Source organism: Temnothorax curvispinosus, unplaced genomic scaffold (genome assembly GCF_003070985.1).
Source record: "Temnothorax curvispinosus isolate PA1 unplaced genomic scaffold, ASM307098v1 QBEX01005269.1, whole genome shotgun sequence".
Lineage (NCBI taxonomy): Eukaryota > Metazoa > Arthropoda > Insecta > Hymenoptera > Formicidae > Temnothorax > Temnothorax curvispinosus.
The window spans coordinates 34,172-55,609 of record NW_020215049.1 but is presented as its reverse complement, the minus strand read 5'-3'; the positions used below and the strand labels follow the sequence as shown (position 1 = coordinate 55,609).

The window sequence follows — 21,438 nt, the reverse complement described above, 5'->3', positions numbered from 1 at the left end:
ATATATTGTGCACAAGGAGAGAAGCTACGTTTTTCAGACGAGTGTGAAGTTTGCCGTCCTCGCCTTCGGCTCGGGACTCGGGTGGCAATCACAAGAGTCTGAAAAAAGCCTTCGACCTGTCCACATGATATTTTTTACAACAATTTTACGGAAATGTTCGACTTTTAAATGTCTATAGAGCGAGTCGAAAGTGGCCAATTTTCACACAGGGCTTACTTTTCTCGATCCTAAGGAAGAAAATTGATGATCATCATTTTCACAGCACCTCTACGGAAATGTTCGACTTTTAAATGCCTACTTATAGAGCGAGTCGAAAGTGGCCAATTTTTGCGCCGGGCTTACTTTCCTCCCTCTCGCTCTAAAGTAGGCATTTAAAAGTCGAACATTTCCGTAACACACATATATGCACAAGGCCAAGTGCAAGCATACACGCAGCGCGGAATACAGAGGAAAAGAACAAGAGAGACAATAGTGTGAGAGAGAGAGAGTGAGTGAGAGAGAGAGAGAGAGAGAGAGGGGGGGATGGAGAGGGAGGGAGAGAGCAGAGAGCAGCAGAGAGTGTGTATACTACATTTGTGTATGAAACTGAGTTTATAGTATGACATTATTGTCATAACCCTGCTTAGAAAATGCTGTACTCTGATGTCAAAAATAGAAAAGTTACGCCGTTATCTAACGATGTAGGTAATATATAATTTCTTACTTAACAAAAATTTAAAAATTTGAATGTTGCGTTATGATATTCCGTTCGTAGGGTACAGAACAAGAAACTGATTAAACTTTCCACGCAGTTATCAATTGAGACTACTTTAAGAGCAAAAAGTCGACTTTCATCGAAACTGACTTGGCAGAGAAGTCGACTTTTTTAAGGACAAAAGTCGATTTGAAGTCGGCGAATGTCCCAAAAAAACGCTGACTATAAAAGTCGACTTTCCGTCATGACTATAATAAAAGTCGACTTCCCGTCATATGACTAAAAGTTGACTTCCCGTCATAACGAAAAATCGACTTCCCGCCAACTTTTAACGTCGATAAAATAAACCGCCACGTACGTCTGGAGGTCCATTGTGTATCGAAACGAGGTAAAAATTACAAAAGTGAACAGATTTTACTACATTTTAATAAATAAAATCGTAGATACGGTAATGAATTTCCTCACGTTTGTAATTTTTACCTCATTTCAAGATACACAATCGACCCCCTGCTGGAGAAACTATCGGAAGTATCGGAGGAAGTCAACGGGAAGATAATGCGATGACGAACTGTGAATGACGACTGACGACGACGACGACGATGTTTCGTGGCGGTGGTCGATAGCGCGGCGCTTACGACGTCTCATTGTGTCTTGTCTCGCGGCACGTAGGTATTTGCTAACGTTTGATTTGGGATTGGAACTTTGAAATTGAGACAAAAGAGAATAATATAGCTCAGACTTTCAAGTTCTTTCAAGTTCAGACGACTTGTAGAATGTTGTTTTTACTCGTAATAAGTTGTAGCTCTACTTGGTTTCATTTTCGGTTTGTCTGCAAGAATTATCAAAGCAAGTAGGTTTTATGAAGAAAGTTGTATTTTCTACGATAAATTTCAACAATTTGCGACGGGAGCTAGGCACTGTAAAAATTCGTGATTTCTCGTAGAATTCATGTAGTATCTATATCTATCTAGAAAAATTATGAGAACAAACTACGCTCTAATTAGTTTTGACTTTTTTCTTTCAAGTTCAATAGAATTGCAGATTATTGTTGTAATTCGTAGAAAGTTACAGTTTTAACTAAAGATTACAAGAAAGTATGCCTGTCGAGTATTTTTCACAATCGGTCCAAGTCCGTAAGAGTTGTCAAAAGTAGTAGTTTTCCTTAGAAATTTATATTTTCTATGCTAAATTACAACTGTGAATGCCTTCAAGTAGTAAATTTTTGGTGGAAGCTAATAATTGTAAAAATTCATAATTTGTGGTACAATCTTGTAGTATTTACAGTACAAAATTACCTTTTTCAAAAAAGGTAAAAAAAGGCGCCAAATACACGCAATGTATTTTGTAAATTCAAAAATCTAATCTAAGTGGTAGCTTTATTTCTTCTTCACAAAATTATGTTACCTAATTTAACTCAAGTAACATGCATTTAAAAAAAAATGTAAAATCTTTAAATTAAATTGCGTCAATTGCAAAGAATATGTATAAATTCAAAAATCCAACCTAAGTGGTAGCTTTATTTCTCCTTTACAAAATTATGTTACCTAACTTAACTCAAGTGACATGTATTTCAAAAAAAGATGTGAAATTTTTAAATTAAATTACGCCAATTGCAAAGAGAATATGTATAATGCTTTGAAGAATAATTGTTGTGCAACTACTTTTAAAAAATAAAACCCAAGTGGTATCTTTGTATTCCTATTCAAGGGTCTTCCTATTCTAAACCCAAGTGATAATAACTTCTTAATTCTCTTTAACAAATTTTTAATATTACAAAGAATCATTTTAATTACAAAGAATTAAAGAAGTAACAGTACAAAATAAAAATATTTAATTAAAATAAAATAAATAAATTTTTTTTGTAAAAAAACTTGGCGCTGCTTTTTTACTCCTGTCGCATTCTTCCTTAAATTATGTTTATTGTTTTTTTATTTAATTAAAAATCTTAGTACTAATGTTTAAATTGTAATGTTTAAATTTTGAAGTCTAGCAGCGCCAAGTTTTTTTTATTACAATTTAATACAACACGGATCTGTAGCATTTTGACACATCGAATTTACAAAAATTACGCGTGTCGATGAATGAAAGTTCTGAAAACGCGAATGATAATTCTGATGATTTGGAGTATGATGTTGCGAGTCAGAAGACGAATGAGCGACGGAATTTATTTATAAAAGGAATTTGTGAAAACTTGTTTAGGAACTATTGTAATATTAAAGAAATTTAATAAAATTGATGTGATTATTCCATTGTAACAGATTGTAAGATTGAAGAGCTTGCGCAGGCGAGAGCGGATCATTCAAATGCTGGCAACCACCAGTTGCGCCAGCTTTTACGCAGGCAACCATATTCTATCGTGTAGAGGAAAAATTTAGCTTCAATTTGTGTAAAAATTGTCTCGATACACCCCCAATAGCACCAATATCCTATAAATATTTATATAACGTCTATGGGCATTCTGGACATAATATGGACATCCATAGGATATTGTGTGCTGTCTGGGACGATGAACGTTGATAATAATTAACGAAAAAGGACCCTTTTGCACCTGGTTGCCAGGAGGTTGCGGCAGAATGAGCAGAGATGGCAACCTATTTTTTTCAAGTTTTTTAGATCACTCTCTTTCAGCCCAGTGCTCTGAATGTCAACGTGAAGAAATTCAAGCAAGCGCGGGTAAACGGCGGGAGTAACTATGACTCTCTTAAGTCTCTTAAGAGAGTCTGGCTCTCCCAGGCCCTTGATTCTCATACGAGTCTCTTTGGACCTGGGGTCAGAGAAGGTTGCTTGGGCTGGTGACGCGAATACATAGCCTCTCCCGGTCAAGTCATACCAACCCATGGCACCTCCACGAGGTCTCGCTGGAACGCTGTGTAAGGTGCTGCTTCGGTTCGGTGCGGCTTGGTCCTATAGAGCTAAGATCGATCACACTTGCTCTGGGTCCGACGCCGTCCGACCGGTGCGCGCTGCAGTAACCAAGTCGGTGGTATGGCGACCTAGGTGTGCCCCGAAGGGCCTGTAGCGATATGGGCCCAAGTACCGATGTCCATGGTGAGTTGTGGGGCCAAGAAAGGGCACGGTTATTTGGGGAGCTCTCGGCTGTCAATCCGTTTGCTCCCCTACACGCAGTAAATTAATGGAAAGTCCACGTATGAATGTAAAACCCCCGGGTTCTCGGATGGCCCGGGTACTGCGTGTAAGATGCGCAAGCGATAGTGCCGTTGGTGCGGAGGTACCTGACGGGGTCGTAGCTGGACCGTCGCGTACTAGGAGTAGAGCCATGTCCGATATCACAGAAGGGACAGAAGCATTTGGCTGTGAGTTTTGTCCAAGGGAGTTCCGGACCATGCGTGGTCTAAGTCTGCATGTTACTAAGGCCCACCCAGTGGTGGCCAATAGCGCGGTGGACGTCGAGCGCGTGAAAGCACGTTGGTCAGTGGAGGAGGTCAGGCTCATAGCTCGCGCTGAGGCTTTAGCCACCTTAGCGTAAATTATCTTCATGAATCATCATCTGCAGGATAAGTTCCCTCATAGGAGTCTCGAAGCTATCAAGGGTAAGCGTCGACAAGAGGCTTATCGCGAGATGGTTAGAGTCTCCTACCAAGAGCTGCAATCGCGAAACGCGGTTGGCATCGATGAGGGCGATAGGGACGGCGCGGCGATGATAAGAGCTGCTGCCGGCCCTGCGACCATAGAGTCTGACACAGTTGATCCAAGCGCACATCAGCCTTCCCCTGAGCAAAGATCTCAGAGGCTGCGGGACATTATCAACCAGCTCACAGAGCAGAGCTCAGCGTCCCGTAGCTATCAGGCTGATACTCTTGTGGGCATCGCGAGAGATGCTCTACTGACGGGGGTGGTCGACATCCAGGCCATCGAGAGATGGCTGGTCTTGATCTTCCCGCCGTCAGCTGTGCGCCCTCCACGGCGCGCCTCGACGAAGCAGCGCAATCCTCCTAACACAAAAGAGAGTAGGAAGCAGAAAAGAAAGAGAGAATATGCACACGTGCAGACTTTCTACAAGAAGAGCCCAAAGGCCTGCCTCTCGCACGTCCTCGAAGGCGGCTCGGAACGTGAGCGACCGTCCGCTGTCGAATTCGACGGTTACTGGCGTCCCGTAATGGAGGCGTCCAGTGGCGCGGATGGAGACATGACGGCCTTGCGCGAGTCGTACGGGGAGGCGGGGCAGGTAGCGCGTACTAGCCGGAGCCGTCCACCGACAGCCAGAGGGATTCATCTCGAAGGCCTAGGTGAGGGCGCCGCCACTGGCCCAACTCGGGTGGCGGATAAGGCCTCGCTCTGGGATCCTATAAAGCCTATCGAGGTTCGAAGGATTTCGATCAAGACTAGTACAGCACCCGGATTGGACCAGATTACGCCGAGGATGTGAAACGCCGTTCCCCTTGTTCTTCGTGCGCTTCTGTTCAATCTGCTACTCCTGGCAAGAACGGTACCCTCGTCGATCGCCACAACAAGAACTGTATTTCTGGAGAAGGGAGGGATGTCTGACCGGCCATCACCGGCGGAATACCGACCTCTCAGTATAGGATCAGTTGTGGTTAGACACTTCCACAAAATTCTTGCCAAACGTTTAGCGGCCCTGGACGTGTTCGACACTCGCCAAAGGGGTTTTCGGCCGATGGATGGGGTGTGTGAGAACGTCACAGTCCTGTCCGCCGTGCTCGGTGATGCCCGGAGGCGGTGTCGGACACTACATCTGGTGTGCGTTGACCTGTCGAAGGCATTTGACACGGTCTCGCACCCAGCCATACATAGGACTCTCGAAGAGCTGGAGCTCCCTTGGGAGTTTAGGGAGTATATCAGGGCCGTCTATTCGGATGCGCAAACGGTAATAGGATCCGTCACCGGTAATGTATCGGCCATCAAGATCGGCCGTGGCGTGAGACAGGGTGATCCGTTATCGCCGTTACTGTTCAATCTGGTCGTGGATAGAGCACTAGCAATTCTCTCGGAGGATGTTGGCTATTAGTTGGGAGACGAGCTGATCAGCGCCTTGGGCTACGCAGACGACATTGTGCTCCTTGCCTCTACCAGGTCCGGTCTGCAGGAGAACTTGACACGGCTTCAGGCTGCTTTTGCGCGCAATGGACTAAATATTAACGCAAAAAAAACAGGTGTGCTGTCCATGGTGGCGTCCGGTAAAGACAAAAAGGTGAAGATTGACACAACACCGTACTTCACCGTGGGGGGAGCGCTGATTCCGCAAAGATCCCCTGTCGATATTTGGGCGTACCTGGGCTGCATGTTTGAAGGTGCTAGGGAATTTGCTAATAATCCGCCCCTAGCTCATTCCATCCAGCTACTCACTAAGGCGCCTTTGAAGCCGCAACAGCGACTGAGGCTCTTACGTGACTTTCTTCTGCCACGGTATTATCACCGTTGGATAGTGGGAACCGTCACGGCCAAAACGTTGAGGAGCGTTGATATTATGGTACGCACGGCCATTAGACGATGGTTGCGATTTCCCCATGATGTTCCTGCTGGATATTTTCATGCGCCGATACAGAGTGGCGGGCTTGGTTTGCCTCTACTTAAGACTTTAATTCTTATTCTGAAGTTTGACCGATTGCAGCGGTTGTGTCGCAGCACTCTGCCCGCGGCGCGCGCCGCCGCCGAAACCACATTTGTGGCTAGGCGGCTGGTTTGGTGTGAGAACCAAATGCGCACCCGGGGCAACAGGGTGCTTACGACCGCTGAGCTCAGACAACAGTGTGCAGCCTGGTTGCGCGAGTCGTGCGAAGGGAACGGGCTTAGGGAGGCGGAAACGTCGAAGCTGAGTTCGTATTGGGTGTCGGCGGGAGCCGACCTCATCCCCGGAGCCGACTACGTGCACTATCATCACATACGGGCCAACTGTATTCCGTCTAGAGCGAGAGTCTCCCGAGGTCGTGATGAGCGCGAGGTTCGCTGTCGTGCTGGTTGTCCCGATATCGAGACATCGGCGCACTGCGTTCAGCGTTGCTTCAGAACGCACGGAGAAAGAATCCTACGGCATAACGACCTTTGTCGTCGAGTCGGTGGCTTCTTTCAGCAGAAAGGATGGCATGTCGATGCGGAGTTAGCCTACTCGACCTCTGCCGGCCTGAGGCGGCCCGACCTGACCATTGCTAAGGGTGATGAGGCAGGTCGTAGACGCGCAAGTAATTTCCAGCGAAACTGCGTTAGAGGTGTCACATGAGCGCAAGGTGGAGAAGTACCGATCCTGTAATGATCTAGTGGACCGGGTGGCGGAGCGCACAGGGGTGCCGCGTGATAATGTCCGTTTTACCGCCATTACGATCTCATGGCGAGGTGTCTGGAGCCCTAGGAGCGAGGGTGAGCTGCGTAGTCTGGGCCTAACGCCTGCCCAACTACGTACGCTCACGACTCGTGTCCTCTGGGGCTCATGGCTAAATTGGAAGAGGTTTAACGGTATAACAACCCGTTATGTGCCGGGGCGGAACGTAACCGCGATTAGTGGTGCACGTCGGGGTGGCACGTAGAGTTGGGTGCCTCCGCATCAGCGGACGAGTGAGAATGTGAGTGTGCATGATTAGTAGAGTGAGAGCTGCTAGACAACTCCTTTCAAGCACTTCCAGGGTGTTAGCTGCGAACACCGACAGTAAATCGCCTTGCAATATCGTTATAGGTTCAGAATGATCGTGCATGATTGCGGTCGTTTTGCCTTAAACGAAACAAATAGCCAAATGCCTCGTCATCTAATTAGTGACGCGCATGAATGGATTAACGAGATTCCCACTCGTCCCTATCTACTATCTAGCGAAACCACTGCCAAGGGAACGGGCTTGGAAAAATTAGCGGGGAAAGAAGACCCTGGCACTGTAAGAAAACGATGAATTACGACATTAAAAAAATTTAATTAAAACAGCTCTAATTGAGGGTACTTGCGGCAAGATTTTGCTAGGCACACCGGCCGCGATGTATGACCTGATATGTAATCTTCTATTAAAATCGCATTTTGATAAAATAACAAATAAACGTATAAATCACGCGGCCGGATCCTAGACTAGTAGCTTCTATAAAAATTTACGAATATCTTGCCTTACATGTTTCTATTTTTGGTCAAAGTCAGAAATAGTTGTTAAACGTCGTACTTTTTTTAGAAACTTATAATTTCTATGAAAAGTTACAACAAATGACTCCGTCCATCTTTTCGTTTCCTATTTTTATGTCCGAACTATACTACATAGAAACGAGTAGTTTAATTAGCATAGATACTTGTAATTTAAATGAGAAACTGCAACTATTTTTTTCTCGTAGAAGGTTATAGCTTATTTTAGATAGTTGTATAAATTTTCTACAAGAAAACTACAACTTGTTAAAATATGAGTGAGTTGTAAATTTCGGATACTTTATTGTAGACAGTCATAATTTGTTGTCAGAATGACATACCTTCTCATAGATTTTTTTCCGCCAGGGTTGGATGGACTACTTGTATCAATATTTTCCTGACAAAAAGAATGTAACACCCTTTTTATATATACAAACTATATAGATAATTAAATACACTTTACCAAATAATTAAGGGATCAAGAAAAATTGTCCAAAAAATTAGCAAACTTTAAACAATAATATAAATAATAAAAATAGAATTTTATAATGGCATTGCAAAGAAATACATCACAATAAACAAAAATATATTACATGACTAACAATAAGTAGTCTTCGGTGTCGGAACTTTTAATTTGTTCACTATAGCTATCAAAAATATGGTAGAATATGTACACGGTTTTTTATGATATCTATAATTAGAGAAACATTTAAAACACATTATTAATTTGTTCCAAGTGCGTGCTTTATAAATGCAACTTCTTTGCACAAGCCTGGTTTATTTATTATATATATTATGATATCGAAATAGTTATTTGTGTAACAAAGTGCAAAGATGGAAATTGGACGTGCGGAGTGGACGCACGAGCCGGAGGCGAGTGCGATCACCCGCACATCCAATTTTCAACTTAACACACGTATTACACACCCTATTTTATGTTGCAAGTGCGTGGAAAGTGGTCTATCACGCACGCGTCGCGTGCGTAATGGGCCACTTTCCATGCACGTGTGACATAAAAAAAATTCAATATTAATATTTTATAAACTATTGCACATTAGACAGAGTTACTGTATCTTGTATTAGTGAATGGAATGTACTGTAACATATTAAAATTTTAGCAAAATTTAAGGGGTCGAAGGTTGGGTCCCCTTGTAAGAATATGTGCAGCAGTTTCGTCTTTCAAACGTCGATACGAATTTCACAAACATTCTTTATTCAATTTTTTTAAAGAAAAAAGTAAGTAAATATATTTAAAATTTTTATATTATGCTTAGCTATTTAAATAATTGAAATATTATACCTGGTTTCGTAAGAAAGCGCTGATCTTCAGTATTAGATCTTGGAATATCTATTTTGGGAGAGTCATCACGTTAAAGCCTTTTCAAATAACTTACGATAATAGATCTTTATATCTAAACTAGCACAACAGTATTGCTTTTCACTTATATCTACTTTCTTTTGTTTGGAAACACATCTTAATTTATTAGAACGTCAAAGAGTGAATGTGATTCTTCGCACATAAACATATTCGAATTAGGTTTTGTATAGTAAATCAAATAACTGTCATACACTGCGAGATTGATTTACTTTAATTATATTTTCTAGCTCTAATTTCTTTGTCTTTTCTCCTTTTAATGCTCATTGTCAGATACACTCCTGCTTCATTCTAAATAGATAGAAAATAAAAAAATAGGCGATTAAAATGAATATTCCACGTATCCGTCAATTTAGTGCAACGGATACAATTAGCTTCCCCGTTTTCAACCTTCTGGGTAATAGGCCAATAACGCGTTTAAGATCGTATTCATGTTGTCATATACCTCGATCCTGCAATTCATATAATATGTATATGTATTGTATACATGTAGATGTATACATAATCAGAAATTAATTGAAAAATTATATCTTGATAGATATCGTAAATTCTTCCGTTTAACAAAACAGAATACCATGAAAGATTGTTTCTCTAAAAAGCTGTTATTTCGATGGAAATTTTGATAGTTAATCAATTCATTGAACATACTAATCAAGTTACTAATTATCCATTGAAATGAACTGTGTTGCACTGACCAACAGAACGGCATGCAACATGTTGCCTGCAGGCTCGAGTCAGTATAGAAAATATTTACATTTTTTACGTAGAAAAAATAAATAATATAGATAATATTCATATAAAAAAAAAAATAAATTGTAAAATATTTGATATTTTATTCTGATATATAATTTAATGAAATGTTTTACCTAGAAAAAAGATATAATATAAATATATTTGAAAAAAATTCAGCTGTCATTAAATTTTTATTAAAAATTTAAAAATGCATTACAAAATGCGATGATATATGTAATAATGTAAATACAATAACAAGAGAGACAAAACATAAGAGTAAAATAACAAAAGAATAATAATAATTATATATACAAATTTTAATATTTAATGTTAATCACATCCATAGCCTTGTAATATTTCAATTTATAATATATGTATGGAATACAGAGAGTAAATTACAAACCATCCTTCACATTCCAAAATATTCTTAATTAGCGTAATGTCACAATATTTCTATTTACATTGTAATCTCACTATTAACTAGCATTTTTTAAAAATATTATTTCCCGCAGCTTGTTGCATCAACAGTCTCTAAAAGGAAAAATCGTATTTCGGTTAATGTGGAACAAAAAATAATGCTTCTTTCTTCAAAAATATGTATTTATTAATGCGTTACCTTGAATGGTGGCACAGCATCCACTAGTTGCAATCCCAGGCTTCTACCAAGAACAACGGGTGCTGTGGTGTATTGATAGAACCGACAGAGTCCATCGATGGCGAACATCATTGGTACGTTGTGACGTTGCCTGGATGTCTCATACTTTCGCAAATAGTGGATATCACTGAGATGACTGCCGTTCACGACGGCCTCGGCGAGAATCTGCGTCAGCTCCGTCACGTCGCCGAAACCTAAATTCACACCTTGACCCGCCAAGGGATGAACTCGATGCGCAGCGTCCCTTTAAAACACGAAGATTAATGAAAGATTAAAAGAATATTAATGTATTAAATTTGTTGTATTATACGATAAATTGTTTCTAATAAAATCTCAATATAACAATTTCGCTTTAAAGACAAATTGTGATGACGAATAGAATATTTCTTGTGACGATTAACGTTGAGATTTATTTCAGATTTTTGTTCAGATTTCCATCAACCGATATAATTCTTAAAATCAGAAATTTTCTTACCCAACCAACACCGTGCCTGGCTGGACGTAAGATGAGGCATGGCCGAAACCCAAGGGAAACGCTGCCCGTGATCCCTCGACGATCGCTGCCACGGAGGGCGGCATTTGCCTGGACGCGTTGGTCTTCAAGGCGAGTCTCGAGAGCAGCCAGTGGAATCCATACATCCCGGTCTCGACGATGCTGCTCTTCGGATAGGTCCGCCACAACGCCTCGTTTATTCTGTCGACAAACTCCTCCTCCGAGACTTTCATCAGTTCCTTCGCCTTCTCACTCGTTATACTCCATACGAGCGAACTGATAGAATCTGTCAACTAATAGAGAATTTGAATTGTTATTGTGATAAATCAATTCATTAATCCTCGTTCTTCCTCGGAGGGAGGGGGGTCGCGTTCAATTAAATTACTTAAGGATGTATCACACGTACAATCTTAGACAAAAGTGCATGAAATTTGAAATACTTGAATATCTACGCCTAACGCATAGTAAATCTAGATGTAAGATACTCAAATGATAGTAGGAGTCTTATTTTTACTCCTAGAAAAGTATTTTTTACTTTATAAATGTTTTTTCCGTATTATTTGCGATTTTTGTAATTTATGAGCCTAAACTTTTGGCAGTGAAAATACCCTAATTTCAACTTTATAACGTCAAATTATTAATAAAATTAATAATTAATAATTAATTAATTATTAATTATCATTAATTATTAATTTATTTTTTTAAAACGGTGTAGTGAAGACAATGATGTACAAAAAAATTCAAAATATTGGTAGCGCTCCTTCAACATTTTTTTAGCTGTTTTATCCGCCAAAATCGTCTCTTCCCATAAGAATACGTGTAAAATCAGTGAAAATTAAAATCGTTATATCTCAGCAACCGTTTAGTGGATTCGTTTCTACTTTTTTGTAGCACATCAGGAAGACTAAAAGAACATTCTCACAAATTTTTATCCACTTGGTAGCGCTTTGAAAATAGGTGCAATACATCCTTAAAGTATTCGACTTCATGCACATCCATTTTGCATATCTTATTATAAATTATTCTTGAAAGACGCCGAAGATAACACGGAATAATATTCCTTTTTTTAAATTTTATTTCATTGATTTTGTTATGTTCCCGCAAGATTTTCCAAGCGTTCAGACGCTCTTTAGGCTTTGATATTGTTCACGCGAAGAGACGAATAAGTACAAAGACTGATAAGTTACCGGAAGCAATGCGATGGGTCCTGTTGGGAGGAATCTCTGCCAAGCGACAATGTTCTCCGTGGGCTGAAATCAATTAACGACTACTATTATAACTTAGTAGCTCATAGATAATTTCTGGAATGTGAGAAACCGCCGTATCTCTTATTTTTATTCTGTGCCTGTGTATTACATTACATATTTTCAAGAAAAATATTACCTCAGACAGCTTGAGAGTCGCGACAATGCCCGATTGATTGTATTGCCAGTTAAGATAAATCACCCCCATCGCCTTTCTTACCAGCGAGTTAACACCATCGGCGCCCACCTGGAACACATCCAGCGCTTTATTTATGCTTGACGGTAACCGCGTCTTAAAAGTAAAATTATAAATGTTGTTATAAGGAAAATTATTGGATTAGCACGAGGATAGCGCGGATAATGCGCATTGCGACAAACGAGCGCAAAGATTTACAAACATGTACGAAAATAACGTCAGTGCTATTCCAGATTTCAGCGGAGATGTCGGAGATCGTCTGCGTCGAGTGGTTAACGTCTTATACTTGTTTTCCGTCGTAAACGCTACTTCGTTTATACACAAATCTGCAGATATTATCCGCAAAAAGTGCTATTTACATTCTGATATAACAGTCGAATATGTTAGAAAACCTCACAGAAGCTTGCACAAAACCTCGTAGTTATTTAAAACAAATTATATTACTAATCCTTATTATTAAAGATAACGTAAATTTATTTTCCAAATTATGTTTATTTAATGTTATTTTTTTTAGTTTGTGTATGTGTGTGTGTGTGTTTTTTTTTCCTTTAAATTCTTTTGCAAATTGAAGTAGATGCAAGTTGTCTTTAACAGATGTCTATGTTGATCAATCATAATAAATAGACTGTTATAAAACATATTCTCTCGAGTCTTTCATTAATTAAAAATTAATTATAAGAAGAAGGAAATACACGTCAACGACGATTTCGTTGAATGATATCGATTGATGCATCGACCGAATTCCACTGAATGTATTTACGCATGGAATGACCGGAGTTGATTGATAAAACAATTATTTCCGCCGGGACAGTAGGGAAAGAGTCTGCGGTCGGGGATTTTCTTCTTCTCCTTCTTCGTCGTTGAAACATGCCGGATATGCGAGGAACGAGAGCGAACCGCGAAAGATTAATGGAAGCTAAATATATAACTGTTTTATAAACACATGTGGGTATCTTGAGATATACAGAGAGCCGGAATAGTCGACTAAGTGTTCAGTATTAGCGAACAAGAGCGAGCGATAGATACGCATTAGAAAGTCATCCATTCTACAATGTCAAGAGAATTTCTCATCAAACGACCGGTCTAACGATATGTTTCCCGTTATTCGCCGTTAATCATCATCGCAAAGTTAATACTTGGATGAAAAAATCATTGTCGTATTGTCTAGTGATAAATGTATTATTGTACGTGTGAAAGTGTGCTGCGAGAATGATATTGAGCTGACCGAGGGAAGATACTTTCCACCCTTTGTACGAATCGCTACGTGATTATAGTATCTATTATAGTGCCCATTCATGTGGCTCAGATAATTTCTTTAAGAATCCAAAGGAGGACATAATTATGTCAATTCTCGGTAAGAAGAATTTCTTCGAAAGACTCTCTGGCAATCGTTTGACGCGAGAGACACTGAGAATGGAAGCTGCCAACAACGGAACACCGTCTATTGTGATCAGCAACCAAGTCAGTGAAAGAAATAATGATCGATTATCGATGATCTTCTGACGTTTCCTTAACGCTCGTACTGAATTTAGGAAGAACGCGAGGACATTTGGATGAGTGAGATCGACGGTGGCAGCATCTCCTCCGAGAACAGCTCGGATTCTGTTACCTGCCATATACCAACGACACCGATGACGCAGGAGCAACCTTGGAGCAAGAAGGAAGTCGAAGCGGCACTATCGAATCTTCCAGGGGGCGAAGTCGCCCTCTCCCTGATCCCTTCTCTTCAAGATGACGCTCTACAAAAGGCTTTAGAGGAATTTAAATACTTGACTCTCAACGAAACTGTGGATTGCAGGCATCGCAAAATCTCGTTGCCTACGTTTGCAAATGGGTACTTAATGACAACAACGAAAATTTAGTCTTACATCAGGTGTAAAAGTGAGGAATAAAAATAAGCTTATCCGTGCAGGTTTATGCGAAAGGCTCTATTAGATAGTGAAAACGGAGCAGCGGCTGCCGCAACTCCAGGTCGGCTACTTGCAGAATGGCCGGACACGTGTCTATTGATTTCTAGTTGGTTGGGTCACGTGGAGATCGCGAGGGTTTTGCTGGACAAAAGCGCACCAGTTTCCACATGTGATTGCGATGGAAGGTACATATAATAGTTATAATTTGCGATAATCAGATATTATTATTGAGAATTTATTAACAAAAGACATTAGTGCTGCTCTTTATCGATTTTGATGAAACTTGCAGGAGTTGTAGGAAATACTATGTAGTAAATATTTGTAAAATCGTTTTTTCTTAATGGGCCCTAGGAGCTGAGTTATAAACAGTCATAGGTGGATTTTTCCACTGTGTATCTATATTTAAGCCGCTTAACTTCTATCCTCGCGATTGAAATAAAACTTTGAAATAATTTAAGCATACTTCAGAATTATTTAAAACTATTCAGATTTGCTGCAAAATTGCCAGGAGCAGCATAATTCGGAATCACTGTTAAGGGCTTGGTGGATCTGCCGTTCAAATTGTGAAAAGTGCTACTGTTTCAAGTACTATTTGCTTGAAACATTGCACATAAACTGTGTATAAATCGTTTAAAAAAATTTGTTACTTATAATTATTATCTAATCAGCAATCAAATAAAACTACGAATAAATTAATTTATAGATAATAAATAAGTAAGAAAAGTAGCAAAGCTGCATTTAGCCGTTGTTAGTTGCTGCAAACAGGGGCAATTTTGTAGAAACATTCAGAAACATTACCCATAGAAATACATGCAAACGTAATTATTAGTTTAGATGGCAGACTCCACCAAGCCACCAATATTTTGAATTCTGGTGTTCCTGGCAATTTTGCAGCAAATATGATTAGCTTTAAATGATCCTGAAGCATGCTTAAATTTCCCAAAGTTTCATTTCAATCGAGAGGGTAGAAGGTAAGCGGCACGCAGCGGAAAGATCCACCTATAATTGTTTATAATTCGGCTCCCATTCAGAAAAACGGCTTTACAGATATTCATTACGTAGTATCTCCTACAACACCTGCAAGTTTAATCAAAATCCGCGGAGAGCGGCGCGTAGTGTCCTCTTGTAAATATCTCGAAAATTACCTGATTCTATCATATCTAACTATGACATACCTTGACTAGAACTGATCAAGCAAGCCTGCAACTTCAATTAATTTTCGAAAAATGACGTTTTTACAACCTAGAACGCCGTTACATCTGGCAGCTTGCGCCACGTCTGTAAAACTCGTGGAGGAATTACTGAAGCACGGCGCCGATCCACGCAAATGGGACCTCGGAAAGAAATGCACCCCGTTACATTGCGCCGCAGCGGCGGGTTGCGTTGCTACCGTCAAATGCCTGATCAAATCGGGTGCGGACGTGGACGCCGGATTGTCCGGCAAAAGCCCGCTTCACTATGCTGTGTTAAACAACGCCGGAGATTGCGTCGAGGCTCTACTACAAGCAGGTGCTTGTCCCAATAATCCACAGGTGCTCCTTTATCACGACCGTGTCAAGCACGAATTTGGTGGGGAAGTAATGCCTAAACAGAAATCCTTAAAGTGAAATTTTATCGAGATAATTGAGATAATTGTATGCGGAAAGTAATGGATCATTAGATGTTTAACGTAACATGAGCAATAATAAAATTCTACGGATCAAAATTTTCCCACTAAAGTAACGCGTCTCTTCGGGATTCGGGAGCGAATATTTCTTCGATGAATTAATATGATTCGTTGGCAGGTTTACACAGAGACACCTTTGCATGTGGCGGCTAGTTTGGGCAACGTGCATTGTACCAAACTGTTATTGAGTCATGGGGCAGATGTGAGAGTGCAACTGGGAGTCGCGAGGTCAACACCTCTACACCTGGCAGCCGAAGAGGGGAGTGTAGAGTGCACCAGGTTGTTGTTGAATGCTGGTGCGGCCTGGGAAGCAAAGAATTCGCGCGGTCAGACGGCAATGCACCTAGCAGCGCTTGCTCAATCCGTAGAAACGTTAGATGCATTAATAAATGCCGGGGCGAAAGTCAACGCAGAGGATGACGACGGGCGAACTCCTCTACATGCTGCAGTTGCAAAAGCTCTAAGGAGCGGCGAACTGGTCAGGACTTTAATACAGGTTCGCAATTTAATTGAAAATTTTCCTTGAACAAAAAATAATCCTAATAATATTTTAAATTTGCGTCAATAAAAAAGATTAAATAAATTATATTCTAATAAAAGAGTTTTGCAAAAGAAATAGACAATAATAATTAAAAGTAACAACACGAAAATAATAGAAGTTTTCTTCCTTCAAAAGGCAGGCGCCTCGGTCAACAAGGCGGACAAGTTCGGCTACACGCCGTTGCATATCGCGGCCCTGAATGAGAGTTCGCCCACGGTGATGATGCTGCTGGCGAAGGGTGCTGATGTGACGGCGCGCACCAAGGGCGGCGTTTCTGCCCTTAGCTTTATTATACGTCGCACTCCGGATGTATTGCCGCGCTTTGTGGCGCGCTTTGATCAGGCGATCTCGTTGCACGATCATGAATTGGGCGACGTGGACTGTGAGCTACGGCTGGACTTCCGGCCGTTGGTGCCAGGCGGTCGCGGCGAGACGGATTTGATGCTCTGCCTGGTGGAGGTTGGTCAGGGTCATGTGCTGAAGCACCCGTTGTGCGAGAGCTTTCTCTATCTTAAGTGGCTGCGTATCCGCAAATTCTTCCTCCTCAGCTTGATGTTTCACTCGATCTTCGTCGCCCTCTTCACCGGGTATATCGGAGCAACGTATCTTTGGCAAGTAAAACGGCTCAGTAATGTTCTCCTCTGGCTGGTGCTGATATTCACCTGCGTGCTCGCCTGCAAGGAACTCTTTCAAGTCGCCCACGGTATCTGCTCATACGCCAGACGCTGGGAGAACTGGCTACAGTGGAGCGTGATCATGGCTTCTGGCATCATCCTGATCCCGTCGGTATATACTTGGCAGCATCACGTTGCTGCCCTGGGTGTCCTGCTGGTCTGGATCGAGTTGATGATGGTGGTCGGTCGCTTTCCCATGTTCGGTATCTACGTACAGATGTTCACCCAAGTGTCCATCAACTTCTTCAAGTTTCTTGCAGCCTACGTTTGCCTCATAGTCGGCTTCTCTCTCGGCTTTAGCGTGCTGCACAAAAATTATAAATCCTTCGCCGATCCATTGGTCAGTCTACTCAAGACGGTGATTATGATGTCAGGTGAACTCGAGTTCGAGGATGTCTTCTTCGACGAAACAGCGCCGCTCAAGTATCCCGGTACGGCCCACCTGATGCTCCTCGGCTTCGTTATTCTAGTGACAGTGATTCTGACGAATCTGATGGTTGGTCTAGCCGTATCGGATATCCAAGAGCTTCGCAGATGCGCCGGCCTTGATCGACTAGTACGTCGTGCCGAGCTCGTTGCTCATCTCGAGAATATGCTGTTCTCCAAGCTTTTGGATCACGCTCCGGCACGCAGGATAATACGGGCGTGTAGAAGAGGCGCTCTGCTATTACATCCGCCGTATCACTGCGCCTTGCACATTCGGCCGAACGATCCGCGCGAAAAACGTTTACCACGAGATCTTATCCGAGCGATATATCGTCTGGTCAGCGAGAGGAAAACGCGGCGAGCGACGTTCAGAGGCGGCGTGCCGCCACTGTCGCGAAATGCAAATGCGTCCACAGCAGATTCGAGTCACGCGAGGCTCAGCAGGATGTACAGCAACGAGAGCCAGCAGCAGCTGAACGAGCTGGCAGTTGAGTTGAAAAGATGCTCGTACAACATCAGCACAAGGCTGGACAACTTGACCGATAAGGTGGAGAATATCGCAAGGGACTTGGGCATGTCGATGCACTTACATTAATGTTGCCTAATTATTGTCTCATCAAGCATTTCGAATTGTTAAAAAAAAAAAAAAAAAAAAAAAGCAAAAAAGAAGCACGAACTTGAGGTGAAAGAGATATAAGTTGTCAGAGCCTAATAATAATTTAATAGAGATATGACTCTAACGAGCCGCATATTTTCAACGACAATCTACATACACACACATATATCTATTTCGAAAATTGTATAAAAATCTAATGTAGTTTTATTTAGTCCTTACCAGTAACCTAGTCCTGTATTGCTCCCCAGATTGCAGCTGTACAGTGACAAACTCCATGGATGTCTTTGGAAGTTTTATATTGACAACCTTAGAATCGTAAATTACAGTAACATTTTCCATTTCAGAAAGCTGCTTGTTGACCGCGTGCAACAATAGGTCATTCTCGACTATATAGGCTAGATTATTGTTCAACAAATCCTCGTCGAACGTTATCATAGCATCGGAACATGCTTCCCACACCTATTGTAAAAAAAATTATATCTAAATGTCATAGATTCTCTAATTTTATAAAACAGTACCATATATAAACATAAACTATACAAAAATCAGAACCCTAAAGATTACATTTTAACTACAGCATTTTAATCATAATTGACTATTAGCTATGTAATGTATCAAGATCAACAGTTATAAGTAGAAATTATCTTTATATTATTAATGCAAACTTAGTAACTTAACGATGTAATTAATTCTAAAATAGCAAAGAAGGAATGTAAAGGATTACCTGCATTCTTCTTACTGGAGAACAGCGGATTGCCTCTATGTGTTTCCATGCTCCTATACTGGATAATAAGATACGAGTTTGCTGATTCAATGCGACAACTCGATTGGAGTATTGCTCCTGCGGTGTGTATTCCTGTTTAGTGTTACCCTCCAAAAGTAAGATCTTTTTGTTCGCTAGTCTTTGATTATTTGCTGAAACAAACAAACATATACTTGCCTCATATATCTTGGATGCAGAAAGCATAACAAAACCACAGATAAAACGTAGCCTTCAGTTTTAAAGGATATATGTTCAAAGTTCTTTTTGTCTCACAGAATACTTGAAAATAATTGCAACAATTAAAATAATGCCATTAATTAATAATTGCTAATGGCAATTTTGATACATATGGTATTAGAATAGTTTGTTGTTTTAACAGGTAATGATTTTTTGTAAGAAAAATGGAAATTATTTTAAAAATCTATAAGTTTGTTAAGAAATTTAATAAAATTCTTGAGAGGTCTTTAATTAAAAAAGAAGACAGCTTTGTGTATCCTAATTTTATCACTAAAATTTAGTTTAAAAAATTTTTCTTTTTAATTAGACTTCTTAAATAATTTTCTTAAATTTCTTTGAACAACCTGATAGACTTCTGTCAGTGGTTCCCACACTTTTTCTTGACCATCTGCTATACACAAACTGATTGTGTTGATAAAAAGCTAACCTATGGCGCATGCCAACGTCGTGCCAACCATGCCACCTCCAGCGACGACGACGTCGTAGGTCTCCTCATTTTTCGCGGTATTCGAGTAACTCCTTTTCGAGACCGCAATCGCGCCGGGAATGACACGCTCGCAATTCCGCGATAACGACGCGAGAATTAATCGGCATGCCAACATCGTCTCCATGAGAGTCGCCATTGCACTGACGTCACGGACGAGTGCAGCCTGGTCCTGGTGCAGCGAAGTGAGCGAAGCGGGTGTAGAAACGCGCGACACGATCGAGAATTCGAGGGAGGAGAAAATAAAAACTGCGCCTCCGCGTTTCGCAAAATACGCAAAACACAGGCCGATTTATCGCTCAATTACTCTGTTTGATACGCATTATCATTTAGTCTTATGCCCGATCTACAATAGCAGTAGCAGAGAGAAACCTGAGAGAGGCCATTCCGGCATTTTTCGTTAATTTTTCTGTGTCGCATTTTCCGACGCCCCGCCTGAGAAAGTGCAACTCAACTACGTCGTTTCGCTCGGTAACCGCACATGGTTTGCGTCCGTGCTAATGGTTCGTGTCCGAACTAGCCAGTTAGAGGGGATATGCTGCGGCCCCGGCGCACAGTGGAGCCGTTTGCGCGAATCGCGGAAAAAATTATGTTACTTGTGAAATATGCAATGAATGATCATAGAACCTTTCAATGTTGACTTATAAAAATTGCAAAAATGTATATTTATTAAAAATTAAATTTCAATTTACATTTAATTTACGTATAAGAGCAAAGTAATTCTTGCGTCTCATCGCTTATGTGGTTTACTTCTTAAACTATAGTTATTAACGGATCGGATGACACGAGCATCATATGCATAACATCTTCATTTGTAAACAGACGGCTACATTTTCTACTATATGATTAAGTCGATATCGTTTATAGTCCTTATTTCTTGTCTCTTGAGCTTCTTCCGATAATGTCCCAAACGGGTAACGCCGCATTTTCCGAGGCATTTTCTATAATTTCCTTACCGTGAAGAAGAAGAATTTTATGAACGGTAATTGGCATAAAGTACCAAGAATATTTTCCAATAAATATTTCCGCTGCCTTGTACGCATATAAGAACCGAATTTTTCTGAATTTATTTCTTCACCACAATTAATCGTTTCTAATATTGTGGAAAATCTTCTGATCAATTCCTCGTCAACTCCAGTTATTTCTGCTGTGATTTTTGGATCAGCAAAAAAATCGTCGAGAAGTATTTCCGTCATTAAATGATCCGGAACCTTGTTTAACGATGTCTACCCTCAGTCCAAGTTTATTATAAAAAGCGTCTTGTATTCTTTTTTTTGTTTCTTCTTTTTGAACGCATGTTTCTGGCGTTGTTGACCACTTATTCTTGAAAGACAAATTGTAGGCAATATGTAATATACATTCCATGAATTTGATTCGTGCGTGCAAGGGTGACATTCCTAATTTGAGTGTTTCTTTTCTTTGCTAGACCTTTTATTAATTTCTGTTAAGTTGTTCATTTGAGATGGTTTGGAACCGCAAATGAAGCACGAAGCTGATGAAGGCGTGTGGGTTACAGGTCTATCATCGTAAATATCATTTGATGATTTATTTTGAATGTGGTTCCGAACTTTTCTATTTCTGTTTCTCGTAATTGTGCAATTCGGGGGAACTTGTTTTCGCGTTCGTACCAATGGTATATCTCTTATATGAAATACATCTTGTG

The 21,438-nt window shown here is 40.8% G+C and overlaps 2 protein-coding genes across 2 annotated transcripts; one reads left to right on the top strand and one right to left on the bottom strand.

The window, feature by feature from the left end:
* Positions 1–10,278: 10,278 nt before the first annotated feature.
* LOC112454681 (ubiquinone biosynthesis monooxygenase COQ6, mitochondrial) lies at positions 10,279–20,108 on the bottom strand. The gene is made up of 8 exons (XM_025016195.1): positions 19,719–20,108; positions 19,016–19,206; positions 18,511–18,750; positions 12,402–12,509; positions 12,206–12,268; positions 11,001–11,311; positions 10,487–10,769; positions 10,279–10,401 (listed from the first exon to the last, which is right to left on the bottom strand). The coding sequence occupies exons 1-8, from the start codon at positions 19,912–19,914 to the stop codon at positions 10,351–10,353; spliced, it is 1,443 nt and encodes a 480-aa protein (XP_024871963.1). The 5' UTR covers positions 19,915–20,108; the 3' UTR covers positions 10,279–10,350.
* Positions 12,518–18,504, top strand: LOC112454680 (transient receptor potential channel pyrexia-like). The gene is made up of 6 exons (XM_025016194.1): positions 12,518–13,919; positions 13,991–14,292; positions 14,371–14,553; positions 15,615–15,900; positions 16,153–16,530; positions 16,711–18,504. Exons 1-6 carry the CDS (start codon positions 13,800–13,802, stop codon positions 18,268–18,270), a joined length of 2,829 nt encoding a protein of 942 aa, XP_024871962.1. The 5' UTR covers positions 12,518–13,799; the 3' UTR covers positions 18,271–18,504.
* Positions 20,109–21,438: the final 1,330 nt, after the last annotated feature.

Excerpts from the sequence above, each read along its gene's own strand:
- LOC112454681 (XM_025016195.1), bottom strand. The coding sequence starts at position 19,914 with ATGGCGACTCTCATGGAGACGATGTTGGCATGCCGATTAATTCTCGCG. Across the intron at positions 19,207-19,718 it reads GACGTTGGCATGCGCCATAG|CAAATAATCAAAGACTAGCG; the intron begins GTTAGCTTTTTA and ends TGTTTGTTTCAG. Across the intron at positions 10,770-11,000 it reads CCAGGCACGGTGTTGGTTGG|GGACGCTGCGCATCGAGTTC; the intron begins GTAAGAAAATTT and ends CGTGTTTTAAAG.
- LOC112454680 (XM_025016194.1), top strand. The coding sequence starts at position 13,800 with ATGTCAATTCTCGGTAAGAAGAATTTCTTCGAAAGACTCTCTGGCAAT. Across the intron at positions 14,293-14,370 it reads TTGCCTACGTTTGCAAATGG|GTTTATGCGAAAGGCTCTAT; the intron begins GTACTTAATGAC and ends TTATCCGTGCAG. Across the intron at positions 14,554-15,614 it reads ACATGTGATTGCGATGGAAG|AACGCCGTTACATCTGGCAG; the intron begins GTACATATAATA and ends TTTACAACCTAG.